The sequence below is a fragment of the Elephas maximus genome, chromosome 2 (assembly GCF_024166365.1).
Source record: "Elephas maximus indicus isolate mEleMax1 chromosome 2, mEleMax1 primary haplotype, whole genome shotgun sequence".
Lineage (NCBI taxonomy): Eukaryota > Metazoa > Chordata > Mammalia > Proboscidea > Elephantidae > Elephas > Elephas maximus.
Genome location: NC_064820.1, coordinates 38,716,943 through 38,737,378, shown reverse-complemented (window position 1 = coordinate 38,737,378; position 20,436 = coordinate 38,716,943). Strand labels below are relative to the sequence as shown.

At 37.4% G+C, this 20,436-nt stretch overlaps 1 protein-coding gene across 2 annotated transcripts in view; it reads right to left on the bottom strand.

Annotated features, from left to right (window-relative positions):
• Positions 1–877: 877 nt before the first annotated feature.
• The window catches only part of TARS1 (threonyl-tRNA synthetase 1), a 28,773-nt gene continuing 9,214 nt past the window's right edge, over positions 878–20,436 (bottom strand). Inside the window, exons 4-19 of one of the 2 annotated variants that reach the window (XM_049861924.1) lie at positions 18,370–18,493; positions 17,139–17,260; positions 16,448–16,565; positions 14,143–14,207; positions 13,980–14,058; positions 13,021–13,185; positions 11,841–11,939; positions 10,508–10,674; positions 9,350–9,512; positions 9,125–9,262; positions 8,230–8,307; positions 7,950–8,050; positions 7,751–7,855; positions 6,272–6,344; positions 2,216–2,330; positions 878–1,412 (exon numbers count right to left, since the gene is read on the bottom strand). In XM_049861924.1, coding sequence (XP_049717881.1) covers positions 1,264–1,412; positions 2,216–2,330; positions 6,272–6,344; positions 7,751–7,855; positions 7,950–8,050; positions 8,230–8,307; positions 9,125–9,262; positions 9,350–9,512; positions 10,508–10,674; positions 11,841–11,939; positions 13,021–13,185; positions 13,980–14,058; positions 14,143–14,207; positions 16,448–16,565; positions 17,139–17,260; positions 18,370–18,493 — 1,861 coding nt within the window. In that variant the 3' untranslated portion in view covers positions 878–1,263. The remainder of the gene's footprint in view (positions 1,413–2,215; positions 2,331–6,271; positions 6,345–7,750; positions 7,856–7,949; positions 8,051–8,229; positions 8,308–9,124; positions 9,263–9,349; positions 9,513–10,507; positions 10,675–11,840; positions 11,940–13,020; positions 13,186–13,979; positions 14,059–14,142; positions 14,208–16,447; positions 16,566–17,138; positions 17,261–18,369; positions 18,494–20,436) is intronic. The other variant, XM_049861933.1, reaches the window with a different exon arrangement.

The following is a 20,436-nucleotide window of genomic DNA, read 5'->3' as shown; positions in this document are numbered from 1 at the left end:
ACGATGATTCTGTAACATCAAGTTTTTAAAACTGAAGAAAATCTGAACTAACATACTATGAATTTTCACGTAAAGGAATAAAAATCAAATATACTGTTTAAAGACAAATTAGAAAATTATGGTGTCATTACTGACAATGCAAAGTCCTGATTAAATATAGAACTATTTCCCTCAAAAAATACACATAAAAATTAATTACAAATCTATCAAAGGCTAAGTCTTCAGACATTCATAAGCAAAGCTTAATCATGAGGTTTTAAAAATAATACTCTGTACGATTAAGGATCTTATCTCCTTTGTTAAAGTGAGGATTGAACCACGTAAACGGGCTTGTCTTTCAAGCAACTATTATGAACAAGCTATTGAGGGTTATCAGAGAACTGAGAAGGTGGCGCTTTTTAAAAAATGATTCTATTACAGAGGAGTTAATGTATATCCACATAAGGAACTTCTTATTCTGTGGCATTTTCCCAATCATACATTCACCAGTAGAAAATTTTGAAAATTATTCCTTATGTAGGAGGGAATTTGTGTATCACGGGATTCTGGGACCCAGGGCAACCTGCCATAAACATGTTTCTTTGAAGTCTCATTCTTTATCTTTAAAATTTGTATAAATCTACTCTATAACAAATCCATGGTTGTTTTTAACAGAAGAGGTTTCTACTCCAAAAAAGATAAGTTAAAAATGACACTCCAGAAAGACAATTTATCCAATGACTGAGAAGCCAGCATCCTTGAGAACAGCATACACTGTAGATTTGCCCCTTTCACTCACTCTGCCTCATATTTGTTGTAAAACTTCAAATATATATATTGTTGAATCACGCATTCGTTCCTGGTACATACATATGTGAAGAGAGAGCAGTCTTGAAACTTACGTGAATAAAAATTTTTATTTTTTTTGCCATAATCCAATTCTAATCTGTTACCTTAATCAAATCAGAAAATTTTATTTTCTGACTGCATTAAATTTACAAAAAGTTCTCCCACATCACACCAAAGCATTCCTCATGTTTTACTTCCAATGCTCAGATACTTAATGAATTAAACCATTTTAATGAGTTTCTTTTGATTAACTCCTTCAAATACACCTTGTCCAAAACCTCTCTGTCAAAAAAGATTTATCCTACAGTTACCTACACAGACGTTGTCAAAGTGTTCCCAGTTTGGTATGAATGGATGTTCTCTGGAATACGAACTGAACATTAGGGAAACACTGCTCATCACTGTCCAATGATCCCAGTGGTGAGAAGTTCTTGGTTAGAATTCCTCCTCTGCCTGTTTGCTGCGGGACTGCTTGAGCTGCTGCAACCGCCTGATGGTTTCAGAAACAGTACGTTCTCCATGGACCTTATTATCTCTTGTGCGGATGTTCACTGTGCCACTGGTTTTCTCTTTTTCACCAACAACTAAAACATAAAAGATGCAAAGCTTTGTGAGACTGAATCAAAGACACACAAGGATTCTTCCTGAATGCTTGAGCGGAAATTATCTTGGGGCCCAAGAGCCACCCTGAACCTTCATTAAAATAAACAGGTGACGGTATATAGTTGAGCAACTGATTTAAAAATCTATTTATTTTCTGAAAATACGTACCACTTTGCAATGCTGCTCTAAAATGGCTACGTTTGTTGAGCTACTTAATGTAGCCAACGTAATAAAAACTTACTGTATGATTCTTCAGACAGGGATTGGACTGGAATATGGGATGGAAAATGATACCGGTGAAGAATAAGCTTCTTGGAACAAGTAGACACATGAGACTATGTTGGCATCTCCTGTCTGGAGGGGAGATGAGAGGGCAGAGGGGTTCAGAAGCTACCTGAATGGCATGAGGAGAGACAGTGGAGGGAAGAACTGTGCTATCTCATTAGAAGGAGAGTGGTTAGGAGTGTATAGCAAGGTATATGTAAATTTTTATATGAGAGACTGACTTGATTTGTAAACTTTCACTTAAAGCACAATAAAAATTAATAATTAAAAAAAAAACTTACTGCATGAAGAAGTATGAGGTAAAGGGGAGGAAATTTTTAGACAAACTTTTAAAGGTCATTCTTTTCAAACTTAAATTTTCCTGTTATATTAACTGAAGAAACTTTAGTAGTTTTAACAATCAGGACTGGAAGGAACCAAACTTAGGGCCAGGTCTCAAGATTTTAGTGGATCTTCCTGAGGTTCGGGAAGTTTTTCTTTGGTAAGTTTCTTTCCATACCTAGAATGAAGTTATATTGTGCCAACTGGGCATTTCTGATCTTCTTATTCAATGTACAGCCTGGATCCAGATCGACATCTGCCATGAACTTAGCATCATGGAATTCCTGCCGTACCTATTGCAAGAGAGACACACAATGCTTCACATCTAAAATTAGAACTACATTTTGATTGTAAATAGTTTTGCTCAACATAGGATTTGGATAATCATGTAAACCAAATGATATGCCTGTCAGTTTGTTGTACTATAGGGTTGCGTGTTGCTGTGATGCTGGAAGCTGTACCACTGGTATTCAAATACCAGCAGGGTCACCCATGGCAGACAGATTTCAGCTGAGTTTCCAGACTACGACAGACTAGGAAGAAGGACCCGGCAGTCTACTTCTGAAAAGCATTAGCCAGTGAAAACCTTATGAATAGCAGCGGAACACTGTCTGATACAGTGCTGGAAGATGAGCCCTTCAGGTTGGAAGGCACTCAAAATACGACAAGGGAAAAGCCACCTCCTCAAAGTAGAGTCAACCTTAATGACGTGGATTCAGTCAAGCTTTCAGGATCTTCATTTGCTGATGTAGCATGACTCAAAATGAGAAGAAACAGCTGCAAACATCCATTAATAATTGGAATGTGACACGTACGAAGTGTGCATCTAGAACAAACAAATCTGTCTCGGAAGAAGTATTACCAGAATGCTCCTTAGAAGCAAGGATGGCAAGACTACATCTCATAAATTTTGGACATGTTATCAGAAGGGATCAGTCCTTGGAGAAGGACATCATGTTTGGTAAAGAAGAGTGCCAATGAAAAAGAGGAAAACCCTCAGTGAGACGGACTGACACAGTGCATGAAACAATGGGCTTAAGTGTAGCAACAACTGTGAGGATGGCGTAAGACCGAGCAGTGTTTCGTTCTGTTGTACACGGGGTCGCTATGAGTTGGAACTGACTCAATGGCACCTAACAACAGCATATACTGAAGCATATACTATTAACATGTTAAGTTTTACCATTTAAAAAATCAAAACTTATTTTGCTTTTGAGAGATAAATGTTTTAGAAAAATCATCAGATTTTAAAACATCAGAATTTAGGCAATTAATTAAATTTAACCAGTTCTCTTAAATCATCTTGTTGGGTGCCATGAGTCAGTTCTGACTCACACAGACCTTACGTATAGCAGAACACTGCCTGGTCCAGCACTATCCTCACAATCGTTGCTGTGTTTGAGTCCACTGTTGCAGCCACTATGTCAATCCATCTCATTGAAGGTCTTCCTCTTTTTCACTGAACCTCTACTTTATCAAGCATGATGTCCTTCTCCACAGACTGGTCCCTCCTGATAACATGTCCGAAGTAAGCGAGAGGAAGTCTCACCATCCTCCCTTCTAAGGATCATTCTGGCTATACTTCCTCCGAGACAGATTTGTTTTTCTTCTGGCAGCCCACTATGTATTTAAAATTCTTCACCAGCACTGCTTCAATCTAAGGTCTTCTTATTTACTGCTCTTAAGTCATACAGATTATAAAGGAAAAGAAATCCTTTTACAAATACATCTCAAGTTCCTGATACTGTTTCCAGGAAATAAATTGAATGGCTTCCATATAACATCCAAAATAGATGCCCAGGCCAACAGAGTATGTTTCTGGTCCCTTAAACAGGCAGCAATTTGGTAAGGAGTCAGGTAGGAATTAACTCGTTGCTGCCATTTATGTGTGCAATATTTCTTAAAATAAACACTGACAATGTAATCAATAGGCTAAAATCACTGCCACAGCTTCTTTCATATTCCTGGAGAATGGAATATAAACTGCCATATAAAATTGTCTTATAACACTAATTGTTTTTTTAATACCCTGTGTATACCAATAACCTAATTAAACAGAACTCTATTCTAAAAGAATAATTTGAATAAAAGAAAATAATAGGCTTAAGAAATACTAAATTTTCTTTTTTTTCTAAATACTGATTTCCTTTCTGATTTAAGGAGAACTTCTTAGGAAGCAGATAAAGGGGTTCGAGCTAAAGATCAGATTAGGATTTCCTGAAGTAAGTTTCTAGGAATTTAAAGTTGGCAAACTAAGTTAGATATTATTGTCTTTTTAAGTTTTCTTCTCAAAAATACTAGTTCTACTTTATTATCTTAAGTCTATGTGTATTAAGTAGACAAAGTTTTTAGTACCATATTTTTAAGCAAATAACGCAGGTCTTCTGATTGCCAACCCCGTCCTCTCCCCTTAAGGTATTTTCATAAGTGTGCTAATTTTTTTTATAGCAACATGTAAAAAAAAAATTGGCATAGCAGCACTTTTGAAAATACCTTGCAGGGGGAAAGTGCAACTGGCAAACAGATGTAGAAAGCACATGTTATCTGCATAAAACTGTGGTATTTTCTTCTTCCAAAAAGTAATACTGTAAGCTAAATTAAATTTCCCACTCACCTGCCAACCAATTTCCACTGATAGGATAAAAAGATCTGAAGCAATCATTTTTATTTCACTGTCATTTCACATTAACCTCAGACTTCAGAAATGAAAAACGTATGATTAATGTTTCAAAGAAACCTTCCTCGATTGAATAAATATTAACTTCTAAATATGAGAATGTTTCCCTTTCATTAGGTTCTCATGGGCATTAATCTTTTAGCTTTAAAATGGAATAATAAAAACTTAAGTTTAAAAGTAATTTAGATTACAACAAGTTAATGATGGGTGAATAATAACAAAATATATTTCTGCTCATAAACAATCAGTTTTGGGAATTTGCATCTTATATTAAAAAAAAAAAAACACACCTGGTTTAAATACAGTTTCGTATGTCCAAACAAAAACCTACACATGAACGTTTATAGAAGTTTTATCTATAATTGCCCAAAACTGGAAGCAATCAAGATGTCCTTCAATAGGTGACTGGATAAACAAACTGTGGTGCATCCACACAATGAAATATTGTCCAGTGATAAAAAGAAACAAGCTATCAAGCCATAAAAAGACAAGGAGGAACCTTAAATGCATACTGCTAAACGGAAGAAGCCAAGTTTGAAAAGGCTCTGCACTGCACGATTCCAACTATGTGACATTCTGGAAAAGGCAAGGCTATAGAGACAGTAAAAGATGAGTGGCTGCCAGGGGTTCAGAGAAAAGGGAAAGAGGAATAAACAGGTGGAGCTCAGGGCGTTTTGGGGCAATGAAACTATTCTGTGTGATACTGTAACAGTGGACACATGACATGAAGCATTTTTCAAAACCCATAGGGCCATAACACAAATAGTGATCCCTAATGTTTTAAACAATGGATTTTAGTTAATAACAAAGGGCTCTTTTAGTTAATAATAATGTATCAATATTGACTCATCAAGTCTAACAAATGTACCACACTATCGCAGCATGTTAATAACCGGGGAAACTGCAGGAGCGAGAGTGCGAAATATCAAACTCTGTGCATTCTTTGCACAATTTCTCTGTAGACCTTAAACTGTTCTACAAAATAAAGTGTACTAAAAATAAATAAGTAAATAATTAAAAACCCAGTTTCCTTACAAATGGCCATTAACCCAAACAAGGGGCCAAGAGCCTGAGGCTGGAGTTCCTTCCTCATCACTGCTATAGGTATAGCACCCTGGGGCTCTAACTCAAAAGTCACGAACACTGATTATCTTCTTTTGGTAGATACCCATAAAAAAACCCATTGCCATCGAGTCGATTCTGACTCATAGTGACCCTACAGGACAGAGGAGAACTGCCCCATGGAGTTTTTAAGGAGCTCCTGGTGGATTCGAACTGCTGACCTCTTGGTTAGCAGCCGTAGCTCTTAACCACTCCACCACCAGGGTTTCTGCAGATGTTACAAAGTTCCTGCTAAGCAGACCTCCCACCACAATGCCACCCAGACCACTACAGAGAAGAGTAGGATTTTCTGGAAGTCCTGATCAGAATGTACAATGAAAATAGCAACATTTCTCATCACGTGAGGCCTGCCTTGCCAAAACTATATGGCTTATGTTATTTGAAAAGCTGAACAACAGACAATAAATTTGAAGAAAAGTCATATTTAAGGATTACCTTTTGAGCATATTCATCGCATGTGGGTCCCACCGGAACCACCATTACCTGGCGAGGAGACAGCCAGAAAGGCCTTTAGAAAAAAATAAAAGTATTTAATGTGGATTTGGGCATTATTCCCTAAATAGGCATGGCACATTTCTTAGTCTATTCTTTAGTCTCTTTTTGAGAAATACGAAAGGGCTACTTTAAAAAACTTGGCTTTATTTTCAACATCCAAAGAAGACTAAGGGGGAAAACTCAGGAGTAGAAAACTAACCCTAAATAACAAAAATCTGTAACTGCGATTTGTCTTGCTAAGCAGACTGCAAAGGCCTCACACATATTGAATCGCCACGCCCTGGATGCAGGAGGTGTTAAAAAAGTATTACATAACAACACTGAGTGATTATTCAAGCACGATTTTATACTTTTTTTTGGTTTTTATTTTATACTTTGTGGGGGACACAGGAGGTACCTTTAGTTTATTCAAGATCCAATTTTCAGGATTCGGTGCGTTGTAACTGATAAAAACTGGTGACGGTATTTAAAAACAAGTGTGTTTTGACTACTTATTGAGGATGACCCCATCTGCCATTCTCCTGATGGAGGATTTCAGGTGCACTGTGTCAAACCATCCCAATGATGCAGACATCAGGCCAACGTTTCTCCCCATTGCTCCTCTATTTTCCATTATTTTGTTATATCAAGGAAATGGCTAGAGTAGGTTCTAAATTCTACCCTAATTGAGGGTTTTTTTCACCTATCACAGGTTTGGCATAGCAATTACCCAAGGATTCCCCTAATCCCTAGGAGCCAGGCAGATTTGACTTGATTTGATTTTGTGAAATATAACTGATTGAGGTTATCTTATTTCATTGATAAGTATGAAAAACTCCCCCAAATGTCTGAGATAACCAAATTACAAATAAAAACTGAAATAAATGACTGTAATGTATAAGATAAAATGCAAGTCAAGTGCTCATTTCTTGCCAGCAAAAACATAATCTAATGGAAACAAGTCACAAAAAGTTGATCAAACAATTTGGAGTCTGCATTCTCAATTAAAAAGAATAGTTGGCTTCTAAAGGATGTCAAAATACTTGCCCCGTATGATCAGTAGGATGAACAAGGGAAGCAAAAAGCCTACCCTTGTTCACCCAGACAGAAACAGCAAAGCTGTATAAATCCCCAAACAAAGCTAAATGGATGTCAAAAGCAATCAAAATAACAAATATGTTTCTTCCTACTCAGAAAATACTACATAACCACACAAATCAAGTTATGAAGTAAACATTATTGTATTAAAAAATATTCTCAAAGCTAAAAAATTTGAGTTTAGATTTGGATTCCTTACTTTTTAGTGAACACTTGTCATTAATTTGAAGTGACCAATTAGAGTCATTGTCCCTCTCCATCTCACAACTAAACTGGAAAACAGACATTTTTTCTACCCGATTTACATTGTCCAGACAAAAACAAAACAATGACTGGGATTACCATTTGCCTCCATAGTTTTCAGTAAGAATAGCAATCATTCTCTCCACTGACCCCAAGATGGCTCGATGAACAATCACTGGCCTTTTCTTATCATCACCATCATGGCTATAAAGAAAAACAAAGAATTTGCTTTGCTTTATTAGGTATTTTTCCCTTATGTGCCTGGAGAAAAACATTCAGAGCAGACTCAGAAGCTCACCTTACAAAAGTAAGATTAAATCTGATGGGCAACTGAAAATCCAGCTGGATCGTTGCACACTGGTGGTACCGGCCAATTGCATCTTTAATCTCTATGTCGATCTAAGAAACAAAGATCAGGTTGTTATAAAATGTTGTCTACACTAAAGCTGAACTCAACAGTAAGATTAGGGCTGATTTTCCTTTTCTTAAAAACTGACTTTAAAGTAATCTCTTCTTCACCGAAAAATAAAAATCACACATTAGCCCAAAGGACTACCCTAATATACTTTGGTACTGACCTTTGGACCATAGAAAGCTCCATCTCCAGGGTTTAACTCCCACTTTTCACCAAACTCATTCAGACTATTTTCCAGTTGCTAAGGATAAAGCAAAATGATGTTTATTTTTGTTCATCTGCAATATCCCTTCTTCCAGGCTAATGTGGGATTAACAATACCATAACTTGGATGGGTCACTACTCGCAGCTTTATAATTTTGCCCACTTACATATACTCTCACACAAACCTCTTTTAAAGCTTATGGTTTAATAACTGAAAAACTTTCAACCATTTCAAAATACATTATCACAGAAAAAAAAATGTTGTTAGGTGTCATCAAGTCAGTTCTGACTCATAGCCGCCCTATGTACAACAGAATGAAACACTGGCCAGTTCTGCATCATCCTCACAATTGTTGCTACGCTTAACCGCATTATTGCAGCCACTGTGTCAGTCCATCTCGTTGAGGGTCTTCCTCTTTTTTGCTGACCCTTTACTTTACCAAACATGATGTCCTTCTCCAGGGACTGATCCCTCCTTACAACATTTAAGTATGTGAGACGTAGTCTCACCATCCTTGCTTCTAAGGAGTGTTCTGGTTACACTTCTTCTAAGACAGATTTGTTTGTTATTTTGGGAGTCCATGATATATTTGATATTTTCTTCCAACACCACAATTCAAAGGCATCAATTCTTTGGTCTTCTTTATTCATCATCCAGCTTTCACATGCATAGGAGGCAACTGAAAACACCATGGCTTGGGCCCGGTGAACCTTAAATTAGCTTACTCCAATCTAGGAACCATTTCTAATTTTCTTCTGCTTTTATCCATGTAAAAAGGCTTGGCTTTCTTATAATTTGGAACAAGTCCATTTCAGTCTAGCAATATTCAAACAAGCTGAAAAACACCACTTACTTTCTCAGCCTGATTCCATACTTCAATATCTCCAAGGAATTTTTCTGGGCGAGTAGAAAGGTTCAGTTTAAAAGAAAATCCAAATACATCATACACAGTACGTAGAAAATCCAAACAGCCTTTTATTTCATCCTCAATCTTTAAATAAAAAGAGGATACAGTTGTTATTTTCCTGGACTGTCTTGGCACTGCTTTCAAACCATCTCATTGCACAGGGTTTCGTACCTGCTCCATGGCACAGAATATGTGAGCGTCATCCTGCTGGAATCTTCGTACTCGGGTGAGTCCTGTGAGTGCTCCTGACAGCTCATTCCTATGAAGTACCCCAAAATCAGCTAACCGCAGAGGCAACTCTCTCCAGGATCTTGGCCGATGATCAAACATAAGGCTGAAGAAAGAAGAAAATCCACTGAGAATTTCACAAGACTAAAACTGCTTCTCTAATATTACATTTAATACTTTTATATAAATTTTTTGAAAAAAGTATGTCAAAAAGCCAATGATTCTAGTTGTCCATACAAGCAACATTTCTCAAATTCTGGCAATTTATGCACGTGTATGAATAAAACAGCAAATAAATTATGATACAACCAATTGTGGCTAAGATAGAATAAAAAAAATATTCCCAAAAGCCTGAAGTCGAGTCCTTGTGCTCAATATTTACATTAACTTAAGGACTGCCTTTAAAGCTCATACTTTAAAAAAAAAAAACCTTAGCTACATACAAATCATTTATAACACTGCCAACCCAAGTTAGATGTGCTTTCCTGTCACTCCCGTAAGTGCTTCAATTCCTTGTTAGTCTGAAAGTACTTCAGAGACTTTGAAGAATTTGGGAAAATTAAGAATTAGCCTACAATCAAGGCTCCTCTTGGATATTCCTGATCTCTCTCACCTCCTCTGCCCTTGAATCCTTACTTGGAGCTGTGGACACTGCCCATGGGGCTGGGCCTCGGCTACCTGCATCCAAAGACCTCCCTAGTGCTTCCCCAACTTGGTTTCCACCCAACTTTCAAGAAGGATGGAAAGGGAGCAGCCTGAAGGCAAAAACTTACCAAATATGTCAATTCATTAACAGTAGGTTATGATGAACGTGCCTCTTAAAAAAAAAAAAAAACTAGAGAATTTGCTAAGGCCCAGATTCAGTCTGTTTTACATTTTGCCTCATTCGCGGCTATAGCTTTGGCACCATTTTGAATGTTTATAGTTCTGGGGGCCCAACTGGGCATACAAGATGTTATAAAACCAAAATAACGTTGCATTTAAACACTCCTCTATTACATAATTTGTTTTTAACAAAAACTCTTTCAAAGGAAGGAGTGCAATCCAGAGCTAATTGTAGAACAGAAAAAATTTTCATAGAAACTCAAAGCTGCTGCATACCAGTGTCCTGGGCAGTTCATGGGTTTTAGAGCAAAGAGCTCCTTCTCCACTTCAAAGGAGAACATGTTCTCACTGTAGTGCTGCCAGTGGCCCGAGGTCATCCAGAGTCGGCTGTTATAGATGTTTGGGGTGACCACCTCCTGGAATCCTCGTTTCCTATATTCACTCTTAGAAAACAAACAGGTAGAACACATGTATAGGAAAAAAAATTCTCATACTTTCTGGTAGGAGTAAAGATTTGAAAAGCAGATTTATACTATCAAGTTCAAGATACACATACACTAAAACAAAACAACAACAAAAAAAAAACCATCGTTGTCGAGTTGAGTCCAACTCATAGCAACCCTACAGGATAGAGTAGGCCTGCCCCAAAGGGTTTCTAAAGAGCTCCTGGTGGATTCAAACCACCAACCTTTTGGTCCCACAAGGGTTTCGACACATATACTAGGACTCAGAAATTCCCCTTGTAGGTATATGCCAAAGAGGGTATTCTTGCATACGTACATAAGGAGGCTTTAAAAAGGACACTAATTTCAGCATTAGTAATATATGAAAATTGGAAGTTAAATCAATGTCCATCAATAAAGCAATGGGCATATATTGGTAGTTACAAAATAATATGCAGCAGTGAAAATGGACGAACTGAATTTGTATTAACTAAAAAACTAAACAAAACACAAACTAATACACGATCAGACTCCACGTGTGTAAATATGAAGCACACAAAAACATAGTTTAATGGTCCATATTTAAAGGGACACGTAAAACAACATGGACACAAGGATCCATACCAACTGCACACTAATACTTTCTTCTAGGCAAGGAGGGAATGGATCAGAAGAGGGTCCCAAAGGGGGCTGTCCACTGTGCATGTCAGGTTTTACTTCTTTAACAAAAACCCAGAAGCAAATATAGCACAATGTAAATATTTGTTCCATCTAGATTGTCAGTACAGATATTGATTTTACTACTCTTTATACCAAAGTTATGCTTAAAGGGCTCCATAATTTAAAAAAAAAAAATGTAAAGACTAACTTGCTTTTTCTAGGAAAATACAAATAAACGGTCAAAGAGGCCACAGAGCACCTGTGTAAAAGTCCCACTCCAAGCTTACCAGCTGTTCTCTCTTGAGTATATATCCTTGTATATGGACAAAATCATGTACTAGGAAGAAGTCATTTTTTATACATTTTATGAGACAGCAGACTCGCATTTTTACTCTTTTGTATGTTTCTTTTTCAAATACAAGGTTATTCTTCCTTTTAGCAGATCTTATTTAATAAAATCACCTTATAGCCTAAATCTACAGAAGAAAATAATGAATATGGTTTACCCTGATAAATTCAATAAGTGTGTTATAAATGTAGGCTCCCTTTGGCAGGAAAAAGCAACTTCCAGGGCTGAGTTCATGGAAGAAATACAGTTCTTGATCCTGGGTAAAATGAAAACAAAAAGTGTTTATATACATACATGACATCAACATAAATGTCAGTGTTCTTGAGCTCAGAATATGGTCACAACACTCCTGAAAAAGAAAACAGGTCAGTATTTCTGATATAATTTAATGGTACATAAATGCATTTGGTTTGCAACTTAGCAAAAACATGCTTCCTGCATGTTACCTTCCTGGATCTAGTCAAGTTTACCCAACAGTGAAATGAGGCAGGAGTCTCTCAGTTCTCTTCCACTATTCACAGCAGAAGCTCTCATAGTTTTTAACTCCTCAAATCTCCATGATCTAGGTTTTTTTTTTTTTTTTCCAGTAGGAAGTGTAGGAAGGAGACTGGAAAAAATACATTGATGCTGAAATAGAAGGAGATCAAGTTGGCTGACTTTGGGACATGGAGAGGAAAACGTACAACAGCTTCCTACCAATCCCTCATCAAATGCCCAAAAACCTCAGGGAGAGGCCGTACAATTGCTTTGTTACTGCTGGAATTTATTTGAGGCAATCAAGGGGGCATGGTAGTGGATACTGCCTCCTGCCGAAATGCCATAATCTAACCGCCGAGGACCCCTGGCACACAGAGAACACTACCTGCAAGAAGGAATGTTCTTACCAAAAATAACTTCCAATATAGGAGACATGAAGGGACTACAAGGATAAACGACACCACAGAATCCATCAGTGACTCACTGTGTCACTGTGGACAACAAGTGGATTAATCTTTCTGGGACTCAGTTTCCTCATCTTTTAAAATGAGTCAGTAGAACTAAATGATTTCCCAAGTATCTCCCAGCTCCAAAAAATGCTGCTATGCTTCTTTTACAGAAATTGGTAGGTCATCAGCATTTGCTCCCAGTAAAAGGAGTAGTTAAAATACATTTGAAGCACTCTCTAGAAAGAAAATGTGTACAATGAGTAAGTACACTCACACAGGACACAGTACCATAGTTACTTGAAAGCTATGATCGCTTCAAAAGGCATCTCTATTCCATTATACCAGAAAACTACTAGTACTTAACTAAATTTCAGACTTAAAAAGAAATGATGAAAACTCAAATCAACATACCTTCCCAATTTTCCTATGATCTCGGTTTTTAGCCTCCTCTTGGAACTTCTCCCACTCTTTCAACATTTTAGGATCTGGGAACGAAATGCCATAAATTCTCTGGAGAGTTTCCATATCTGCTTTGCCTTCCCAATATGTGGAGGAGTTCTGAAAACAAAGATTAACCTTGAAACAACGTTTAAATTTGTAAATATCTCATACTTAAGAATTGGGTGTTATTTCTCATAATCACCTACGAGTCAAATTCATATTAATCCTTATGACAAAGAAAAAAAATGACATAAAAAGTATGCTTAGTAAATGCCTCACAATTGCTCTGGAGCCTAACTAGAGTAGGCATGCTCATTCCTGCTCATTCCGGAGCACAAAGCTAGCTGCTTTCTCTCCTCACAAACGCCCTCCCCTTAACACCCTCATCAAAATACAATTCCACGAATGTTAATTACTCTGACTGCAAGGTTATTACTCACAAAATGACTAAACAAAAAATGGAAAATGAACCAACAAAAAGCAACTTGAAATGATTCAATTACTCTCATGATTTAAAGCGCATTGTAATAATCACCCATAAGACAATTATGAACTAGTATACAATTGGCAGGATTAATTTTGCTAGAACAACACCTTGGGGAATGATTGACTTAGACATGCGGAGTGACTCTCGAAGTCAAGCTTCAGTGGCCCCTGCCTGTCTGATTCCATGAACCCCACAACCTTCATCACCATGTGCTTAGGTGAGGACCGTTGAGCCCGTTACTCCTTGAGATAATTTGGGTTATAAAACACTGACACCATATAATGCCCACAGTTGGAAGACAGTATGAGAAAAAATCCATCTTTGACAAATGCAAAAGGAAACTACTAAGAAAAATGGTAGAAAAGAGAAATCAATAAAAGTTTAAACACATATCTATGCTAGACAAACACATTTACATAGAGAGTCTAAGTAGATTGCTTACTTTGTGTATTTTTAAAGTCTTAATTTTGCCAGTATGTCTGACATGAGGACCCCGGCAGAGATCTATCAAAGGGCCACACCTAAAGATAAAATGAAAGGAATTTTAACAAAGACTTAACACAGCCTATGCAACAGTTGCCTTTAATGACATCTGATATTCTCACCTATAGACTGTGGTAGTTGGAGTATTCACTTTTTCGTTCAATATCCGGCATTTGAATTTGTTGTACTGAAAACAAAAAATTGTTTTTTAAAACACTATTAATTTTCACTTCTAAGTAATGTAACTAAAATATAATTCATCCAGCACATCTTATCAAAGCATTTTATGAATATAAATATTTCATGTACTAAAAACACGGTTAAATTTTTCTAATGAACAAAGTAGGCTTCAACTTAGTACGCTGAACCCCTGCAGTACAACTTTAAGTAACACGCAGTGCCTAACTAGGGAGGTGGGGACCACACCAGGTTAACACCGCCAGGGGGAGTGACACCAAAATGACTGTCTGTAAAATTTTTGTGCAGTGTTTCAGCAGAAATTTATTGTTTTTTATAAAAATACCCCTGCAGTTAGTTATAACAACAAAAACATTTTTCGTAAGCTCAGCTTCCATGTATCGATAAGCCTACAAGGCTAAAGCTCTGCGCTAATTTACGTTTTGAACCTTCTAGTGGGCTCCAGTCAGAGCCGTCCTTATTACCCAGTTACTAGTATGTTCCGAATTGTGTGGTTTCATCTACACCCGCTACAAGCACATGCTGTTGTTGTAGTTGCTGCCGGTGGTTTTACAATTACCGAGTTTGTCCAATTTTCTGGCGTCTTAGCTGCAGTGGAGCCCTGGTGGCACAGCGGTGAAAAGCTGGGCTGCCACACCACAAGTCGAGCGGTTCTAACCCAGCAGCTGCTCCTCAGAAACCCTCCGGGGCAGTCCTACTCCGTCCTGTAGACTCACTCTGAGTTGGGCTGCTCCTCACAAACCCTCCAGGGCAGTCCTACTCCATCCTGTAGACTCACTCTGAGTTGGGCTGCTCCTCACAAACCCTCCGGGGCAGTCCTACTCCATCCTGTAGACTCACTCTGAGTTGGGCTGCTCCTCACAAACCCTACAGGGCAGTCCTACTCCGTCCTGTAGACTCACTCTGAGTTGGGCTGCTCCTCACAAACCCTACAGGGCAGTCCTACTCCGTCCTGTAGACTCACTCTGAGTTGGGCTGCTCCTCACAAACCCTCCGGGGCAGTCCTACTCGGTCCTGTAGACTCACTCTGAGTTGGGCTGCTCCTCAGAAACCCTCCGGGGCAGTCCTACTCGGTCCTGTAGACTCACTCTGAGTTGAAATCAACTTGACTGCAACAGTTTTTGTTTTTTCACTACAATATTGTGGTAATTAATATTTGTGAACCTATACCAATAACTTTTTTGAGAATGAAGTAGTCATTAAAGGAAAAGAAGGAGAAAAATCAAAAAAGACTTCCGGTCAGTTATCAACAATGTTGTAATTCAATGTAGAAAGATTTTAAAAAACAATTTTGTTGTTAGCATCCATATAATCTAAGAAATATTACGTTTAAGCAATTTAAAGCTACCGTTGTGCCTCAGTATCCACAGGGGGATTGGTTTCAGGACCCACAAGGATGCTCGAGTCCCTTATACAAAATAGTGCAGTATTTGCATATAAACTATACACATCCTCCCGTATACTTTAAATCACCTATTTTATTTGTAATATCTAATACAAAGAAAATGCTATATAAATAGTGGTTTCATCACAACTGCAGATGTGCTCTGAGTTTCTTGAGCTGTTCTGGGAACGCTGATGCTGCCTTGGCAATGCTGATTCTCCCACAATCTTTAAGTTCTTGTGCTGTAGAGCTTTACATAGCTAACCAGCCATCCCTTACTAGCCTTAAACTCCTTCCTCTCATTCTCCTTAACCTCCTCACACTTAGCCTTTGAGGGACTGCTCTGACTACTTAATTACTTTTTAGGAGCCATTTTTCAGAAACAAAGGGTACACATAAAAAAAACAAACGAGAGGTGAGACAAACAATGTTCAAACAACCAATCCTGGAGAGAGACTGAAGATCTGTGAAATGGCAGGAGGCTACAGCAAGCGATGCCTATGCATCACTTCACTCGTGTGGATTTGGCGTAGTGCTCAGCATGCGGGAAGTTCAAGTTTTACTTTTTGGAACTTTCTTTTTTCCTGAATATTTTCGATCCGTGGTTGGCTGAATCCGCAGATGAGAAACCCACAGGTACAGAGAGCCAACTGTATAGTTATCACATATTATTCTATGATTAAAATTGATAACAAACAGTATTAAGGATACTGTACGGTCTGATACAGGAAGAGGTCAATGGGGGCTTGACACCATGCGTTAACACACAGTACCAACCCTAGTGACGCCACTGGTAACATAATGAACGATACAAAAGTGGAGGCCATCTGTTATGGTTCAATTACCTTAAACATTTCCAGTAAAGTTTCTTTCTTAACTTCCAATCTTTCAAAAGCTTGTTTTTCCTTAATGATTTTCTTACACAAAGACTCCAAAGAAGAAAAATCATTGCTGGACACACCTCTGAAGGGGAAGAAAGTACAACCTCTTTGATTCCGTTCTAATCACACTGCAGATTGGAGGAATGTTTCCTTAGAACACTTTAAGGGTTCTATTATAAAAAATTTGACTTTTGCCTCATATGTTAGAGGTCTACACTAAAATTTTTATAAAATATTTTTCTATTTTATATTTTCAGTGGCTTCTACCTTGGCCATCATGGGAACCTTTTCCATTAATGACCCCACACTCACAACTCTATAACCATAGCCAGGTTTAAAGGAAAGGGGAGGACCAGCTTCCTTTTATTTCCCAACATACCTCAGGACCCCTCCATTGAACCAGAACAGAGTTCTCTACAAAGTTCCCCTCTGCTTTTCCCTCCCCACTCAGGCTGATGTGGAATAAAGCCTTTACTACCTCATAAGTAAACTGCAATGCTTCAAGTTTTGATAGTGGGAATACTTGGTGACAGTGAAGCAATCAACTTTACATTCTTTTTCCTTTACTGAGAATGCTTTAAAAAGTAACATATTAATTGTAGTAGACTTACAATAACTTAGACTTTATTTTTCTTTATACAGTTACTTAACTTACCCTTCTTCAAGATACATGTCATAATAGAATCCATTTTCTATGGGCGGACCATAACACAAACATCCACCATAGACTCTTTCCATGGCTTCACCCATTATGTGAGCACTTGAGTGCCAATATACCTGAAAATTCGAAGAAAAATGAGATGGTTTACACCTGGGCATAAAATTATAAATGAATATGGTCATTTGGAAGAGACAGATAAAAATTATCATAAATAAATGCTATACATGGAAATCTAAATTTACAAATTTTTTAACTGGGTGTGAGTCTACCCAAAGTCAAAACAATTTAAAAAGATCCTAATGTTTAAATTGTACTTGTGCCTCAGAAATCATGCGGTTTGTTTCCAAACTAATTAAATTCAAGTTAGCATCAATGATTAAACGGGATGGATTTCTGTTCCCTGAATAATCACCACTCACAATACGGCCATCTTACTGACCCACGTCAGATATGCTGTCATCTGGCCTTTTCTTGGTCATGGAACATCACTTAAGAACTACATCTGTTTTTATAATATCAGTCAAAGCCAATTAAAGGGATACAACTTGGCCCCACAACACAATTATAAAACACAAGGAGAAACATATGGGCACTGAAATCAAATGGCAGTACTTGGATTGATATAGTCATTAAGATGATTCAGAATATACTTACAGCAGTGCTTTTCAGATTTATTATTAGAGCACAAATATGGTATTAAAAAACTTATTGACTTCAGAGTAAATCTGAAAATCACTGATCCAATATATAAGTAAACAATCATTGCAGAAACAAAATACTTTACCATCATGGAGAAAACCTTGCTATCAAATGCAGGTTGATTTTTATAGTGCACTTCCAGCAAATTTGCATTGTAAGATGGGAAAAAATATGGAAATCAATTATCCAATGGGAAATACTTTAAGTATTTATATTAATGTATGCATCTTGCTGAAATGTTGACTGATACAGTGTAGAAAGCAATTTTTAATAAAATTTTCATTAACATTTCCCCACTGAAATATCAAGTAGTTAAAATAAATTTATTCAACTTCACCTCTTAACTTTGTAATGCACTTACTTTTATTATGTTCCCTAAATGAAGGACAAAAATGAATTTTGAAGTTAAAATTTCAGATATGACAATGAGACATCAATAAAGCATTGGTTGTAGGAATGGGCTGGAAAAGACTACAAATGTGAATATTCATCCTGACACTCTACAGACAATGAATGAAATACTTACTGCTTGAGCTTCCTCATCCTCAAACTTGAGAAGCTCCAAGGTACAATCTTCTTCCAGAGGACGGTCTAGGTCCCAAACAACTTTATTCACTTTAGCAATAACAGTGTTGTCAGCCAGGCCTTGACTTTAAAAATATACACATATATATAAAAACATGAGAATCTAAAAAACAATCTTCTGTGGCACAATATATAATTTGAGGCCAAGAACAGGAAAATAAATCAACACTACATATATATTAACACTTACATATTACATACAGATGTATACCCAGCTTACCGAACTGGAAAAAGCAACGAACCCCCAAAATTTACCAAAGATTGTATCTGGAAGATCCTAAAAATTCAGAACACTAACATTTGACATTTAACATCTCTTATTTAAGCAAACATGGCAACTATGATAAACAAGCAATAACAACTTCTAGAGGTTTGACTGGAACCCTGGTGGCACACTGGTGAAGAGCCTGGCTGCTAACAAAAAGGATGGCAGTTCAAATCCAATGGCTGCTCCTTGGAAACCCTATGGGGCAGTTGTACTCTGTCCAATGAGGGTTGCTATGAGTTGGAATCAACTCGATGACAAGGAATAGCGGTTTGATTTTTAATTTTTCCAAATACGTTTTCTACAAAGACAAGCTATTTAGGCTCCAAAGGGAAAAACAGGGGCTGCTAACAGCTCTGCTGCTCCTCCCTGCTTTAATCTGTAACAGAACTTTTCTCTGAGGCAAAGCTAACCTCGAAATAAATTCTTCAAATGCTTAGTATTATTTACAGCAAATACATAGCTAAAAAAAAGAACTATTCAATAAAACTTTTTACAATATGGATAAAACTGTTACCCAGACACACTTAGGGGTCATTTTCTTCCCTTTTCCCCTTAAAAAGAAACAAATTCATTCTTTTTCATATCTAGTCAAATAAAATTTATATAAATGTATATCACCTTTATTTGATTCACATTATAGGTTATAAACCTGTTGCTGTCGAGTTGATTCCAATCCATAGTGACACTTTAGGACAGAGTAAAACTGAAGAAAAAATTCAAGCATGAGTTGCAATAATGAAGGATTCTATGGGCAAAATAGTGAATGATGCAGGAAGCATCAAAAGATGGAAGAAATACACAGAATGACTGTACCAAAAAGAATTGGTTGCCATTCAAACATTTCAGGAGGAAGCGTATGTCAAGAACCAATGGCACTGTAAAGGAAGAAGTCCAAACTGTACTGAAGGCATTGGTGAAAAACAAGGCTCCAGGAACGGACAGAATACCAACTTGAGATATTTCAACAAATGGATGCAACACTGGAAGTACTCACTCATCCACGCCAAGAAATCTGGAAGACAGCTACCTGGCCAACTGACTGGAAGAAATCCACATTTGTGCTCATTCCAAAGAAAGGTGATCCAACCAAATGAGGAAATTATCGAACAACATCATTAATATCACTCGCAAGTAAAATTCTGTTAAAGACCATTAAAAAATGGTTGCAGCAATACATAGGAACTGCCAGAAATTTCGGCCGAATTCAGAAGAGGATGTCGAACAAGGGATATCACTGCTGATGGATTCTGGCTGAAAGCAGATCATACCAACAAGATGTTCACCTATGTTTTATTGATTATGCAACAGCACTTGACTGTGTGGATCATAACACATTATGGATAACATTGTGAAGAACGGAATTCCAGAACACTTAATTGCATTCATGCAGAACCTGTACATAGACAAACAGGCAGTTGTTCAAACAGAACAAGGGGATACTGGGCGGTTTCAAATCAGGAATGGTATGCAAGACGGTTGTATCTTTTCATCATAGTTATTCAATCTGTATGCTGAGCAAATAATCCAAGAAGCTGGACTAAATAAAGAATGCAGCATCAGGATTGGTGGAAGATTCATTGACAACCTGTGATATGCAGATGACACAACCTTGCTTGCTGAAAGAGAACACTTGAACCACTTACTGATGAAGATCAAAGACTATAGCCTTCAGTATGGATTACACTTTAACATAAAACAAAAAAGCATCACAACTGGACTAATAATCAACATCATGATAAA